At 42.8% G+C, this 13,546-nt stretch overlaps 1 protein-coding gene across 3 annotated transcripts in view; it reads left to right on the top strand.

The window, feature by feature from the left end:
* Nucleotides 1-6,045, top strand: part of LOC143001595 (arf-GAP with coiled-coil, ANK repeat and PH domain-containing protein 2-like) — a 35,480-nt gene extending 29,435 nt beyond the window's left edge. For all 3 annotated transcript variants that reach the window (XM_076151253.1, XM_076151252.1, XM_076151254.1), the window contains 6 exons: nucleotides 291-383; nucleotides 515-747; nucleotides 863-972; nucleotides 1,081-1,191; nucleotides 1,538-1,599; nucleotides 4,473-6,045. In XM_076151253.1, coding sequence (XP_076007368.1) covers nucleotides 291-383; nucleotides 515-747; nucleotides 863-972; nucleotides 1,081-1,191; nucleotides 1,538-1,599; nucleotides 4,473-4,576 — 713 coding nt within the window. In that variant the 3' untranslated portion in view covers nucleotides 4,577-6,045. The remainder of the gene's footprint in view (nucleotides 1-290; nucleotides 384-514; nucleotides 748-862; nucleotides 973-1,080; nucleotides 1,192-1,537; nucleotides 1,600-4,472) is intronic.
* Nucleotides 6,046-13,546: the final 7,501 nt, after the last annotated feature.

The following is a 13,546-nucleotide window of genomic DNA, read 5'->3' as shown; positions in this document are numbered from 1 at the left end:
TGAGGAGTACAAAATATTGGGATCACCTGCTGTTTCTCTTGTTTCTGATAATTACACTGAGGAAAGCCGGGTGGAACATTGTGAATTTCACCCATGAGATCCTTAACAAAGGAGAAGAAATGGTCAATTCCATTTCATTTTGCAGTAGGTAAAGGCTGTAAAATAAGCTCTGGTGTCAGATAATGTGGTAACACATCGGCAGGGAGGTGCTCCTTGTATTTGGTACACTCGGTAAAAGATCTCTGTATGTTTGTTGCTTCACCTGTAGTGACTGAGCGATTGTTTTACAGTGAAGAGTGCAGACAGCGGCATCCAGAACAGTGCTGACGGGAGCAGGGAGGTGCTGACCAACACGCCCTCCACCAACAACCTGGAAGATGCAGGTGGGACACACGTACACACACACACACGATATGAGGCCAGTGTTTTCATTGACTAATACATCTATGGCAGCCAGTCTAAGAGCTAGTCTAAAAAAGTATGTAAAGATGATTCACCTGTCTCACCCTCTCAGAAGCTGCCGAGCCCCCCCCTATGGCCATGCCGTCCAAGCTGCCCCCTCCGTCGCCCTGTAAAGATGTAGTTTTCTACGAGCCCAAGGAATACAGCCCTGGCCTGCAGCTGTACTGGGCGTCGTGCGCCCGCAGCCTGCCGGACATGGCGGAGGCGCTGGCCCACGGAGGGGAAGTCAACTGGGTCAACACGGAGGACGAGAAGAGGACGCCGCTCATCATGGCAGTGCAGGGGGTGAGAGTGCTGCTTCACTGCTCATATCACGTAGAACCAGTTACTTATAGCTCATAATTTACTGAATTTCAAAATACTCCTGGCTTGTTGGAGTAATATTGCTGCTTCATTTCAGGGTTCCCTTGTCACCTGTGAGTTCCTGCTCCAGAACGCAGCCAGCGTGAACCAGCAGGACGCGCAGGGCCGAGCGCCGCTGCACCACGCCACCATGCTGGGACACACAGGGTTCGTCCGCCAATATCTCTACCATCACTGATTATGATGATGTGGAAACTATAAACTCAGGTTGAGTTTGAAGCCCGAAAAATGAGCAAACCTTGTTTTCTGTTTCAGGCAAGTGTGTTTATTCCTGAAGAGAGGCGCCAATCAAAATGCTGCAGACATTGATGAGAAAACGCCTCTGTCCATGGCGGTGGAGGCCGCCAACGCAGATATAGTTACACTGTAAGTCCTTTAATACCATCAAGGAGACGTTGAAGTAAATAATGTGGCTATATTTTTTGGTTACGGGAAGCAAACAAACTTAAAATAAAATAAAGATAAATCTTAGTTTTATGATCTTAAAATGTTTTTGCCACAAGATGTCGCCAATGAATCAATTAAAGATTAGGGATTTAAAACAGCATCTTTTACTCCGACCTCATTGGCCAATCAGAACTTAATACATAATATTTATGTAAGAATAAGTGTCTAGTCTGTTGCTTTTAGAATGCATCTAGTAAAACATCAGCCACATCATTTCCCGATTGAGCCTCTTCAGTGACTTCCTGTCTCTTGACCTCCTCTGCAGGCTGCGACTGGCCAAGATGAACGAGGAGATGCGAGAGGCGGAGGGGCCGTACAGCCAGTCAGGTCAATATAACACCAACAGCACCACCGAGATGCAGTACAGGAAGTGCATGCAGGAGTTTATTAGCCTGCAGCTGGACCAAACTTAGCCTGTCTCGCCCCAAACACGGCCATAAACATGACACATGCTGGTCCAGCTGACTTAAAACTCCGACGTGCCGTCACCCTGAGGGTTCATGTGTTATTGGTGTCATTACAAATTGGTTTCTTTCTTTGAAATTTGATGTACTGGTATATCAGGTGCTAGACTGTGTAGAGTACATACAGTATTGTGTACTGTATGTGTCAGGGCTAAAGCTTTGAAGAGCTTTCACACAATACCACAGTGATACCTTTGGCTAGATAGTCAGTGCAACCTATTTTTAATGATTATTTTCTGATCGTATTACTTCTATTTTATATTTAGCAGATGACAGATACCAGTCATGGGGTTTCTCTGGGGTCCTTATTTAACTGCCTCTAATATTCAGTGACACATAAACCTCAACCTGAAGGCAGAAATCTTTATCTGGCAATAATTGTGACTTTTGAATGGAAAGCTTTATCAGTAAAGCTTTATGATCGGTCAGGATGGTTTGATGCACATTCCCCTTAATGGTTATGCAGCTCCATTAACCCTGGACTGTGTGGTTCCCATATTGAGTCTTAACCATTTTCAAGGTGTGAAACTGTTTGTCAATTTGACATAAAGCATCTTGTTGTGCTGTTGACATGCCTGGTCAAAAAAAAAAGAATTTAAAAATGTTTATTTTAGAATGTTAATCATAACAATCATATATGTATACATGCTGTAAATGATGTGCATATATTTCTTTATATTGAGAATAAGCAGAGTGTAGAGTGACTGTGTGTATGTGGCACAGTGGTGAATGCTTGGAGGGTCCGAGTTTGCATTCCTGGTTTCTTTTTGATTGCGTAGTGTTCTGACAGTATTGTGTCTCAGTTAATAGTTGGTATGGAAAGTGTGCTTGTTTATAATCCAGATTTGTAAGATGAAAGGCCTTTGATGCTGTTACACTGATTGACTCGAATGTTACTATACTGCTAAGGGTTTTACTGAAATCCACACAAACCTTTCCAGAGCAGAGGAAGTGCAATAGTCTAGAAACAAGTACGCACATGTAACCACGTCTAAGTGTCCATCTCTTACTGTAGCTCATATTTATCTGAAACATTTAGGAGCTTTAGAAAAACACATGTGAAGCTCAGTTTGGGTTTGCTGGTGTGACTGAATCATCTCCATACAGATACACACATGTAATCTCAAAGGGCACAAAAGCACTTTGATTATTCAACTGTTTCTGCTTATTCGAGTCCACAGAGCAGCGCCCCTGCTGCTGGCAGAACAACGACAAGTATTGAATGTTTGGGGAAAAGTGTTTAGCTGTAGAGTGTGTTGGAAGTTTTTAATGGTGTTGATTGTGCTGTGATTGTGTTCACAGGGTAGAGAGCTTGTGTGTCTTAAGTGATGATCCGGAAATTGAAAGGGGGCAGGGGATTTGTGCAGTACTCTGTGCTGACCACAGGAGGGAGCACTGTGCTTAAAAATGAAGGGCTGAACGATGCAGTGGCCTGAACACTGCAGCTTTAAAAAGCGGTGAAGCAATATTTTGGACCTATGATGGTGATGAGATGTTCTGTGTAGTTATTGGTACACAGCCAGCATCAGATACACTAACACTGATAATGAGAGGAGGAGGTGTGGCTTTGATGAAGAGAGGCGCTTGCAGCCCTCTTCGGCAGCCGAGGGCCTCTTCATCAGGGCCCCCGATCGGTTAATGAATGATGAGGATGATTAAGGGGCGTAGTGTCAGGAGAATTCATTTACCCCCTCAAGTCTGTGTTGTAACTGTTGGATTTTTTGAATTAGACTCATGATTTCACTGGATTAAGTTCATGAAAAAGGTGCAGAGCAGTGGGTCTCAACCTGAGGACTCTCAGAGAATTATGAAACCTGCTGGAAAATGCATCTGTTTGGCGTCTTAAACTTGTAATAATACTATGATGCTGTTGGTGCGTTTCTTAACATCCTGTAGTCTTCTGAAGTCTAAAAAAAAGGGAAACTTAAGTTCTAATTGGTTGTTAAATTTGACCTCATTGTGTTGGGGTTCAGACCTGCTGCACTGCTGCTGTTTCATCCACTTGTCTCTGTAACTTCACTCTCTCCTCTGTATTTTGCTTTTCTTTTCTCACTCCCCTCCCCGGAGTGTGTGCCTTTCTTCTGTTCTCTCTTTCTTTGGGGCACTGAGGCCAACACAACTGTATTTTTGTACATAAAATCCTGCACTTTAAACACAATACAGTTGTTACCAAACGACTCTTTGTGGGCTTGTCTTCTGTTTCTGACTCCAGTCCTCATGATGAAAGGCACTCTGTCTCTTTTCTCAAACCTTTGCCTCTCCTGCTCGTTTCCATGTTTTCTTCCTCTCTGTCGTTCCGTTTCACATTTCGAGCCACGCCGACTCCCTGACAGGTACAGCCCACTTTCTTTCCATTCTTGTTCCAATGCCGCTCACTGTGCATGATGGCTTCACTCTTTAAATCACTGCTGTGTCTGAGCCTCGCATACAGTGCCATTGTTAGGCCTCAAGTCAGTTTTAATACAGTTTATTGTTGATTACTTCAGTGAGAATTGATTTTTCATGTTTTGATTTGCTATTGTGAGATACGAGCTATTCAGCAAAATACTGAAAACATTGAAATCACCACAGCTGGATATAATGGTGCAGACAGAACTGTTATGAACATCAGATGGACGACAAAACATCTTGATCTTATGTTCAAAAATCATACTGTGCGTGTGTTACCGAGCACTTTGCTGTCTGTCTGACTCCATTTCTGTGTGTGTTTGTTGTTAATGTCTCATTTCCTTGCAGGAGACGAAACCTACCAGGACATTTTCCAGGACTTCAGCCATATGGCCTCCAATGACCCGGACAAGCTGAAACGCTACCCGCAGTACGACCAACAGAAGCCCTGACAGCACAGAGACGCTGTCCTCTGCGACTAAACCAGAGACAATTCATATATATATCCACGCCCACCTTGAGAGACAATGTCCTCGTCTTCAGGAAACATCTCTATGGAAGCTGGTTAGTGGTTCCACAGCTGGACCCGTTTCACCAAGTCCAGCCTGGTCCAGGTTCCCTTTGATGAATTGTAATAGTTTAACCTGCAGTGGAGTTTTCAGCCTTGTAGGACAGCAAAGACTCTTTTAGAGAAGCTTATGTTTTAGTTATATTTTATTGTTTTAAACCGTGCATCTCAATAGGACCTACAACAAGTGAATGGTACAGCGTTAAAGCCTTCGATTCGCAAAATCATAAAGAGTTTAACTCTGAATGTGGAGCTGCAGTGGAGGCTGTGGCTCAGACTGATATCAACCAAACTTTTATTTCACACTTCATGGGGGAAGATTTTGACAGATAACATCTTTATTTAAAGTAATGATAAGAAGTGTGGAGGAGGTAAGTGCATGTCAGACGCATCATTTCAGCTCTTAAATCCTTTGTTAAATAGGATTCACACATAGGCAAATGCTGCAGAATGTTCCTTTAGTGTCGCTTCAGTAGCATGCGTATCCATGGCAATATGCTTTTAGTTATTTGCACAAATCCCTTTGTCTTAAATGGCCACTGATGTTTACCAGTTTTGATGGTAAAACTTTGACGTGTGAAACAATGTACAGTCACTATGGAAGTGCATGTTAATGATTTGTCTTTAATGATTTTAAGAAAATCATATTTTTTTTTGTTATTTTTGAACATTTTCCACTGATTTTATTTTTCATGTTGTCAACACAGAAACACATTATGCGTAAGTGGGATAATCACTGTGTTCATGTTTGTTGCCTTGATGGTTGTTGACGTGTTTATGGACGTTTCTGCCTTTTTACTCCCATGAATGCTAGAAGTGCACTAGAAAGGGCTCATACGCGATCTGTCATAAAGAAATGTACTCGTGCATCGTAATTGTTCCTTTATCATTTTCTGGTCACAGTAGAAATTTTTGGAAGAGAACTTGATCAGCAGATAATTGGTGTTAAAGAATCATCTTCACCTGAATAGTCATGATTTAGACTCTGACTGAAATGTGTTCTGCAGGAGCTTTGGGTTCATTTGTGCTCCTCTAACAAACAGTAGAAACCTCACTTCCTGTTGACATTGACGCTATATTGCAACATGTCATATCAAGTGCAAAGCACAGAGGAAAGCATTTGCCAATGCATCATGGGATAGATTTCTTGTACATTTTGTACATTGTGCTTAAAATACTCCAGAGAACTGAAGTATAAAGTAGTGGTACTTGAATCATCAAATAAGCTTTTGTATATGCTGTTCTTTGTATCCTTCAGTAATTTTAGCACATTTTATATTGCTCGTCTATATATCATTATACCTGTAATAAGTACAGACTCCAATACATTTGGACTGAAGATTCTTTGCTGAATGTCGACTCTTCCTTGTTTTGTCACGAGTCCCATTTCAACCACATTTCCTTGCTTGGCATCATTAAGGTCATTACAGGAATGAATTTGTCAGCACAGCGTTGGTCGGATTCTGCTGGTGTTTAACCCAGAGGGCACCGCCGCTGCCATGATCCACAAACAGGTGTCAAAAATGTAAGCCGACTCGTTTAAAAGCAAAAGAAGAAGAAATACTCACATCTTCCTTGATCCAGACGGGGAAAGAAACGTGCTTCGCAATTTTTCACGATTGTCAAACACTGGAGTTCAGTTGCAGTTGTTTGTCATACAGTTCAGTGTCTGTTGCCGTCAAAGGGTAAGACTTGGAGTTGGACGGCCAGGGTTTAGATTGGCTCAGGACCAGCTTGTCAAAAATAAATATGCAGCTCTATAGTGCAGATATTCCACAAACATAGACAGATGTGCCAGTATTCAATACATGAATACATCTGCATGCACTGTACGTGTCTTTGAGCAGAAATTATACTTTTGAACCCTCCACCATTATGCTTCTGCTAAATATTTGGACAGGGATCATTAACTTATCGTCTCGCCTTCCCGTCCATTGTTTTCATGTAAAAACAGCTGCACACAGCTCAGATATTCAACATTGTCTGGTTTGTTGTGGAGGAAGAATTCACCCTAAAGCTATGTAAAATTTATCTCATGTAACTCATATTTGCTAGTTGAAGCCATCGTCTCTTTAATAGTTATTCTTATCCAATTCATGGGTTTTGATTGGTCACCATAACTTCCCCCTCACAGTGACACTAAACTTTCCTTATATAATCTTATAACACAGCTACCTAACAGCAGTATATCCTCAGCTGGCATATTGTGTAAAATATTTTCATCATGTTTTAAAATATTAACAGGAGTTACTCTTGTGCTGTCAGTTTTTCCTTCAACCTCTGCCAGCAAAGTCACAAATTCCCCCCAGTGGCAACCTGAACACACGTCTGTGTCCTGTTCCACCTTTAATCATTACAGCTTGTTTATCTCTGCTGTGTTTGGATGAGACGCATCAGGTCAGTGGTGCCCGACACTTGAGATGAGTTATCTTCTGTGTGTGTGTGTGTGTGTACAGTTTGCCAACACGTGTTTAGTCTGCTTCAAACTCGTGTTCCTGAAGATCCATCACTTTTTCAATAATGATAGCAAGATCATCAATTACCTCAATAGTGCAAAAGGTCACAGGGCAGCTTCTAGGATCTTGTTTCAGCTGCTGAAGGAAGCGGCAACAAAACATCCTCTAGCATGATGAATGTGTTTGCTGCCTATATGATAATGAAAAGACAGTTATAATCACGTCATTCAGGCAGTGTGAAGAAATTATTTTGAACAAACATTTTTTGTGGAACTTCTGACATTGTAACAAACTAGTAATGATCATAAAAATGTTTACATGAACCTTCTGGGAACATTCCAGGTTTACTCGTCTGCTCCAAACATTCCACGAAAGTCTCCATGTGACTCAAATGATTCCTAAACCTTCTTCTATTGATTATTGAGATGTATTGGTTTTTTAAAACCTTTAGGGAACCTCTACTGAATGTTCCCTAAAGAGTATATTTGTGAAAACCATTACAGAACCTCTGGGGAACATTCCCTGATGGTTCTAGTTATACTTCTCTAGAAAGATGTTCCCTAAAGATTCTAATTAAATGTTTTAATTAATTAATGTTTTACCTTCAGAGAACATTACCAGAGATACTCTAGAGATGGTACTACTGGGAAGGTTCCCTGTAGCTTTTCATGTGACGTAAAACTACGACAGAACTGCTTGAGGTTCTCGTTTAGCTATATTGATAAAAGCGTTTAGGAACCTCTACGTAATGTTCCCTAACAACTCTGATTGCACGTATGCAATCTGCAACCTTTACCGTATTGCTGTAAGGACAACATTCTTCAAAGGAAACTCTTCTTAACAGGTCTCGAACATTCAATGTGAACAAGCTATACAGTTTCCAGAACATTATCAGGACATTCTGGGAACAGTAAGGGAACTCCTTGTTCTTTTTTGAAACGGAGAGTATTTTAGGTAAGCAAGCCTTCCTGGGTATGTTCAACGAAACCACTTAGGAAATGTGCTGTAATCTTGAGAATCTGGCTCGTCATCATCGCTAAAGTCAGTCAGGGATGTTATGAGGTTGCGGGTCAGTTTAATCACTGTTATGTCTGAAATAACGCCGGTTTCATCGGAGTTTAAACTGGCCCCTGCGGTGGAACGGGTCAGCTGACCAGCTCCTGCTCCTGCTGCCCCAATCAGCCATCAGGACTTTTCCAGGAAGTCTGCGGTCAGCTCGCCTGTGGAGAAATGAAGAGCCGCCACAGGAGACGTTTCCCTTCATAAAAACACCACGTGAACAAACGCTGAGCGGGCCAAAGCCCATTAATGCCACCGGCCCTGCCAGACACCAAATGGCAACATATATTCATGTTAGCAGCCACGGAGTGAAAGCCTGTTTTCTTAAACAAAGCCTGTGGCATGAGATCATTCCACTGCTCTCCAATGCAAATCTTTTGTTTAAATAATTTTCATGAACTGAGGAACGTCTTTTTACTACAGTCATTCAGTTGCTTCACGTGTTTGATATTGTCGGACATTTCAGGAACATTCTTTAAACACATCAAAGTGCACAGTGACTTGTTACTTGACTAACTTGCTGATTGGACAAATGTGATTTTGCAGGTTACCAGTCCAGACCAGAAGCTCAAGATACTCAAGTAAGAAACACTGATGATGATGAATTTCAGTATATAGTGAAGATATTTAAATGTTTTTCACAGACATGAACAATGCAATAATGTTGACGCTTCGATTTTGATTTACAGGGGGACACACAGAAAACAACAACATGGTGATCAGGTTTGCCTCACAGCTAAAGGGAGGTGATGCTGTCTCAGTGGTTTCCAGGTGTTGGGCCTTTTTGCGAACTGTTGATGGTGTGTTGTTGTATTTGTTACAGGTGGGGAATCTGGACCAGGAGCAAATAGGTTACACAGGCTAGGGAGAGAAATAAGAATGCCTGTGGATCAATGAGGAGAGGACGAAGGGTTAAAATCTATTCCTGAACTTAAACTTCATACATTTTCTTAAGACTTTCAGATGAGTGCTTCACATGTACTTACTTCCAATCATGACACATTCATAATTCACTTGACCATTAATGTAACCAAACTGATACATTATTTGGAGCGTGAATGTTCTCTCAGTTTCACTCTCAATTTTCCTCTGCGTAACAATTTTGGCGATGCGTCGCCATTTTACGAGTGAACAACAACTACCAATACAACTTAATGAGCCGATAAAAACACCTGGATACTGGATACCGGGCCCCAAAACATATCTGAAAACATTCCCAAAACATTAATACTGCTTTTCCATTACACGTGAATCAAATTTTAACACAAAACACACACAAATGACCGTACCTGTGGATCAAGAGGGTGAATTAGCATCTTGCTCCAGCCGTAGTTCATTGATTTCAGGCGCGCGCGTGAGCACTAACAGCGTAACTACGGTCTACCTGCAGAGTCCACATCCACACCAATGCGCCATCTAGTGGTGTCTTTAGTAAACTACACCGGTGTAAAGCCAGACCAGGTTATGGGCACAGTGTTTACACAGCTGTAACACTTCTCCAGCCCACTACGTATTCAACGTTAAGTCAAAATATATCACGTTATCTTCTCATCTTAACATTTTGTACTGTATACATTTCAGGCAAATACACAAAGATTAGAGTTTTTCTTGCATTGGATGTTTCATCATTTCAGTCTTCTTGCAAATGTGTCATGGTTTGGGAGAAGTTTGGGTCTCCTTCCTCCTCCTCCTCCTCCTCCTCCTCAGCCATGTTTGAGTTAGTGCAACTCTCTGCAAAAACACTTATGTTTATTCCGCTCATGTTCACACTGAGCAGGATGGTTTGGCTTTCATATTTTGGAGCGTTGAATCCAAACAGAGCTGCCCGAGCTCTAAAGGCTGATGATGAATGGATGGGCAGCATGAATAGGCCACTGTTACATCCTCCACCACACTCTCACACACACACACACACACACACACACACACAAAAAACCTTTCGTCAGGTGTGTGTGTGGTTGAGGTGTTAGACGATGTGAATATCTCCCTACAGATCTCCTCATCCTCATCACCTACCGCTTGTTTGATTTCTCTCTCTCTCTCTCTCTCTCTCTTTCTCTCTCTCTCTTTCTCTCTCTTCTTCCATTCTGTGGAGGTTCTGTTCTGATTCTCTTCACAGCTGACAGACTTTCCAACTTCCCCGTTCTGCTCCTCCAGCAGGTCTGCTGTCCAGCTGTGCTGACACCCCGAGGACCCCCCCCCCCTCCCCCCCCTTACTCCTCCTCTTCCTCCTCCTCAGCTGATGCTCCTCTTATATCCCAGAATATTTAGACATACATGTCAGATAAGCAGACTTGTGAAGGTGAAAATTCTCAGAGCGGCTGGAGAGTTTCAATGTCTCCTTCGTAAACAACCGCTGCCGTGGAGCCGTTGAACAAGGCATTAATCTCCCAGCAGCTCCGGTGAGGCTGCACAGTCGCTCACACCGACAACTTTTTTGGATAAAGTTCACGGAAAGAGTGAAAGTCGCCCCAGTTTCTCTCTTTTTTTCCCCTGGGGTGTCTTTGTTGTGTTTGTGCCCGAGGCTAGAAAGTGAAACATCTTCCAGACATCGAAATTCAGTTAGCAAACCAGGGTTGATTGATAAGTTGTGAGCCTGTTCTAACTTGTTTCTTTCCTTACATGCTAGAGCTTCACACACATCCCAACGTTGTCCTCCACAGCTGACATGAGCATCCTGTTTCTGTGACCTCCTCAGCAAATCTCACAGCTCCAGTTTGCAGTAACTATGGCGATTATTTTGAAGGGAACTCGTGAACTCTAAAATGCAGCAGTGACCTCTGTGATTCTGCAGGATTCAGCCTCACTCAAACACAAAGCTGCTTGTAGGAGGCCACATGTGTGATAGAAGCACATATCTGAGCCAAAGTCCACAAAACCCTGCAGTTGTTCAGACTGAGCTTTCATCCAAAGGAGTCTGAACATTTTGAGCTTCATCATGGACCACCGACACATCACTCGCTGGCCTGCAGCTCTAGCCAAACTCCTCCGGGAGCTTTGACCACACAGTAAACGATCTGGAGGGTCTGCTTGTTTGCTTGAACAGCTCTGCCGACCCTGCCGCCTTTCATCGCCACGCTCGCCATCGCTGCAGCCGCACGGCCTTCATCCTTCCCTCACTCTGCCACCTCCTCTTCCTCCTCTCTTGACAGCTGCTTTGGCAGTTTACTGACAGACATTGGAGTCGCTGATGCCGCCGGCTCCTCTCATCCTTTTGCCTTGTATGGTGCTTTGCTCTTGTTCTCATTAGGAAGCTGCAACTTTTCCTCCACACTTCCTAAAAAGCAGAAGAGGCTGTGTAATGCGGCAGACGCAGGTTGGAGTCGTGATCACAGGTTTAATCCTAGAAAGACCGAAAGACAAATAGCTGAATTACAAAGGAAAGATTCTGCTGTATGAGCAGTTTATCCGATTTCCAGGTTCAGATCAGTTGAAGAATGAAAGAAAGGGAACTTTTCCACTGTATTATTATCTTTACTCACGTGTGACTGGATGAGTGTCAGATGGCTCTAATGAGTATTTGTGTAATAGTTTAGTCTATTTATGTTTTGCTCTGTGGCAGCTTTAACTGCAAGGTGACTGTGATTTGTTTGCGTTTTTAATAGAGTAAAGAGGAAGACGTCCCCCCTCTGGCGATGAAGATCAGGAACGTGTTTGAGGCAGATTTTCCACACTGACTGATGAGCTTCATCTCGTCCCAGCCACACTTCACCAGGCCGTACGGGAAGTGAACAGTCTCGCTGCTGGAAGGCGGGATGGAAAGAGGGAGGTGAAGGCTGCAGTGGGACTAAACATTCCCTCCTGTGGGGAACGCTTGGTGTTACTGCATCTTCAGGAATGTGATGCTGGAAGAGGAGGAACATCCCTCGGATGAAGGCGCCAGACGACTCAGTCAGTCCGTCTGTCAGTCAGTCAGACGGGCAGATGGGCTCTATATTTAGAAAGTGTCCAATCAGATGTGGATTTTCATCAATCAATCAATCACCTCTTCCAACTCGAGTCAAGACGACGATGATGCGTTTGGTTGTGACGTCAAGGTCAGCCAGGTCACATCTTCATCAGGATCCTCCACAACCAAGACGAGGAAGCATTCTTAGTCTATAACAGTTCCTCATGACGGAAGTATTTAGGAATTTGAAGGAGGTTTGATTTGTCTGAAAAGCCTAAATCTTCACCCACCGTTTCATTTGTGGGAGTGAGTGAGCAAACAGACGCTTCCACCTGCTTTACGCAAGAAAAATAACATGAGCGGCATTCCAGTGCAGATTGAGCAGAAAACTACCGGCTGTGTTACTATCCCATGAAAGTGTTTCCGAATGAATCTTGGTTTCTAATCCTGCTCAGCACGGGAAAGGTTGCTTTGAAGATGAAGCAGCGAGACCGCAGGAAGATAAAATAAATCCTGCTGGATGCTCGGATGAAGAATTCCTCAGGTCGAGATCATTTCAAAACAAAAAAAGTGCAAAAACAACAGGATCATAATGATTTAACTGCGGCGAAAGGAAGAAACAAAACCAAATATTCACTTTGATGGGAAGGGAAAACATTAGGAGTCAGGAAAAAATTTCTATGCCGGGAATGAATGAAGTGGAGGAAAAATCCTTGTGGGATCGTTACAGCAGCGACGCCCTGAAGGAACATTCAGGAGTCTTTAATCCTCCATAAAACAGCGACCCGGCAGTTAAAGGGGTCGAGTCCCTCAGAGATTCAGGTCTGCATGCTGCTGCTACTGCTGCTTTGCTTCACTCGTGAAAGTTCAGTAAACGTGTCTCACACTGTTGCTAACGAGTAAATAACTGCATTCTAATTTATGGCCTATATACTTTGTTATACTTGCAGCTCCTCTGCTTCGGTGCTACAGCACTGTTGATCAAATGACTGATCAGTTCATGCTAAAAGTGTTGATATACTTTATTTCAGTCACAACATTTTCCTATGTAATGTCCTTTATGTAATGTAAACATTTTCTTAACCTTGGAACTTTCACACATACAAATAGTCAAATTTTGCCTGAAGCTGCAGTGTGTGAAAGGGAGCAGCTGCTGAGGGCCCAGAGTGTAAATGTGGGATTAGAGAAGCGTTGGGCCTCACGAATGATGAGAGAATCAACCATAGAATGTGAACATTTTAGAAAAAGAGGGCCTTTTCATTGTTTTTGGCATTTTTTCCATTTTCATGTTTATTCCGCCTTTTTCATCCGTTCTGTTTTTTTCACATTTGTGCGTCATTGAGGGATGTGTGTGTTACTGTGGCATAAATTGTATCTAACTGAACTAACAAAAAGGCATGAGGAACCAGAGCAGTTATGTACGTTTCAAATACAGAAATAACATTTCTTA

Source organism: Genypterus blacodes, unplaced genomic scaffold (assembly GCF_046128005.1).
Source record: "Genypterus blacodes isolate CSIRO-AG114 ecotype Tasmania unplaced genomic scaffold, CSIRO-AGI_Gbla_v1 ptg000054l_1, whole genome shotgun sequence".
NCBI lineage: Eukaryota > Metazoa > Chordata > Actinopteri > Ophidiiformes > Ophidiidae > Genypterus > Genypterus blacodes.
Note: the sequence above shows the minus strand (reverse complement) of the source record. Positions and strands in the feature narration are given on the sequence as shown.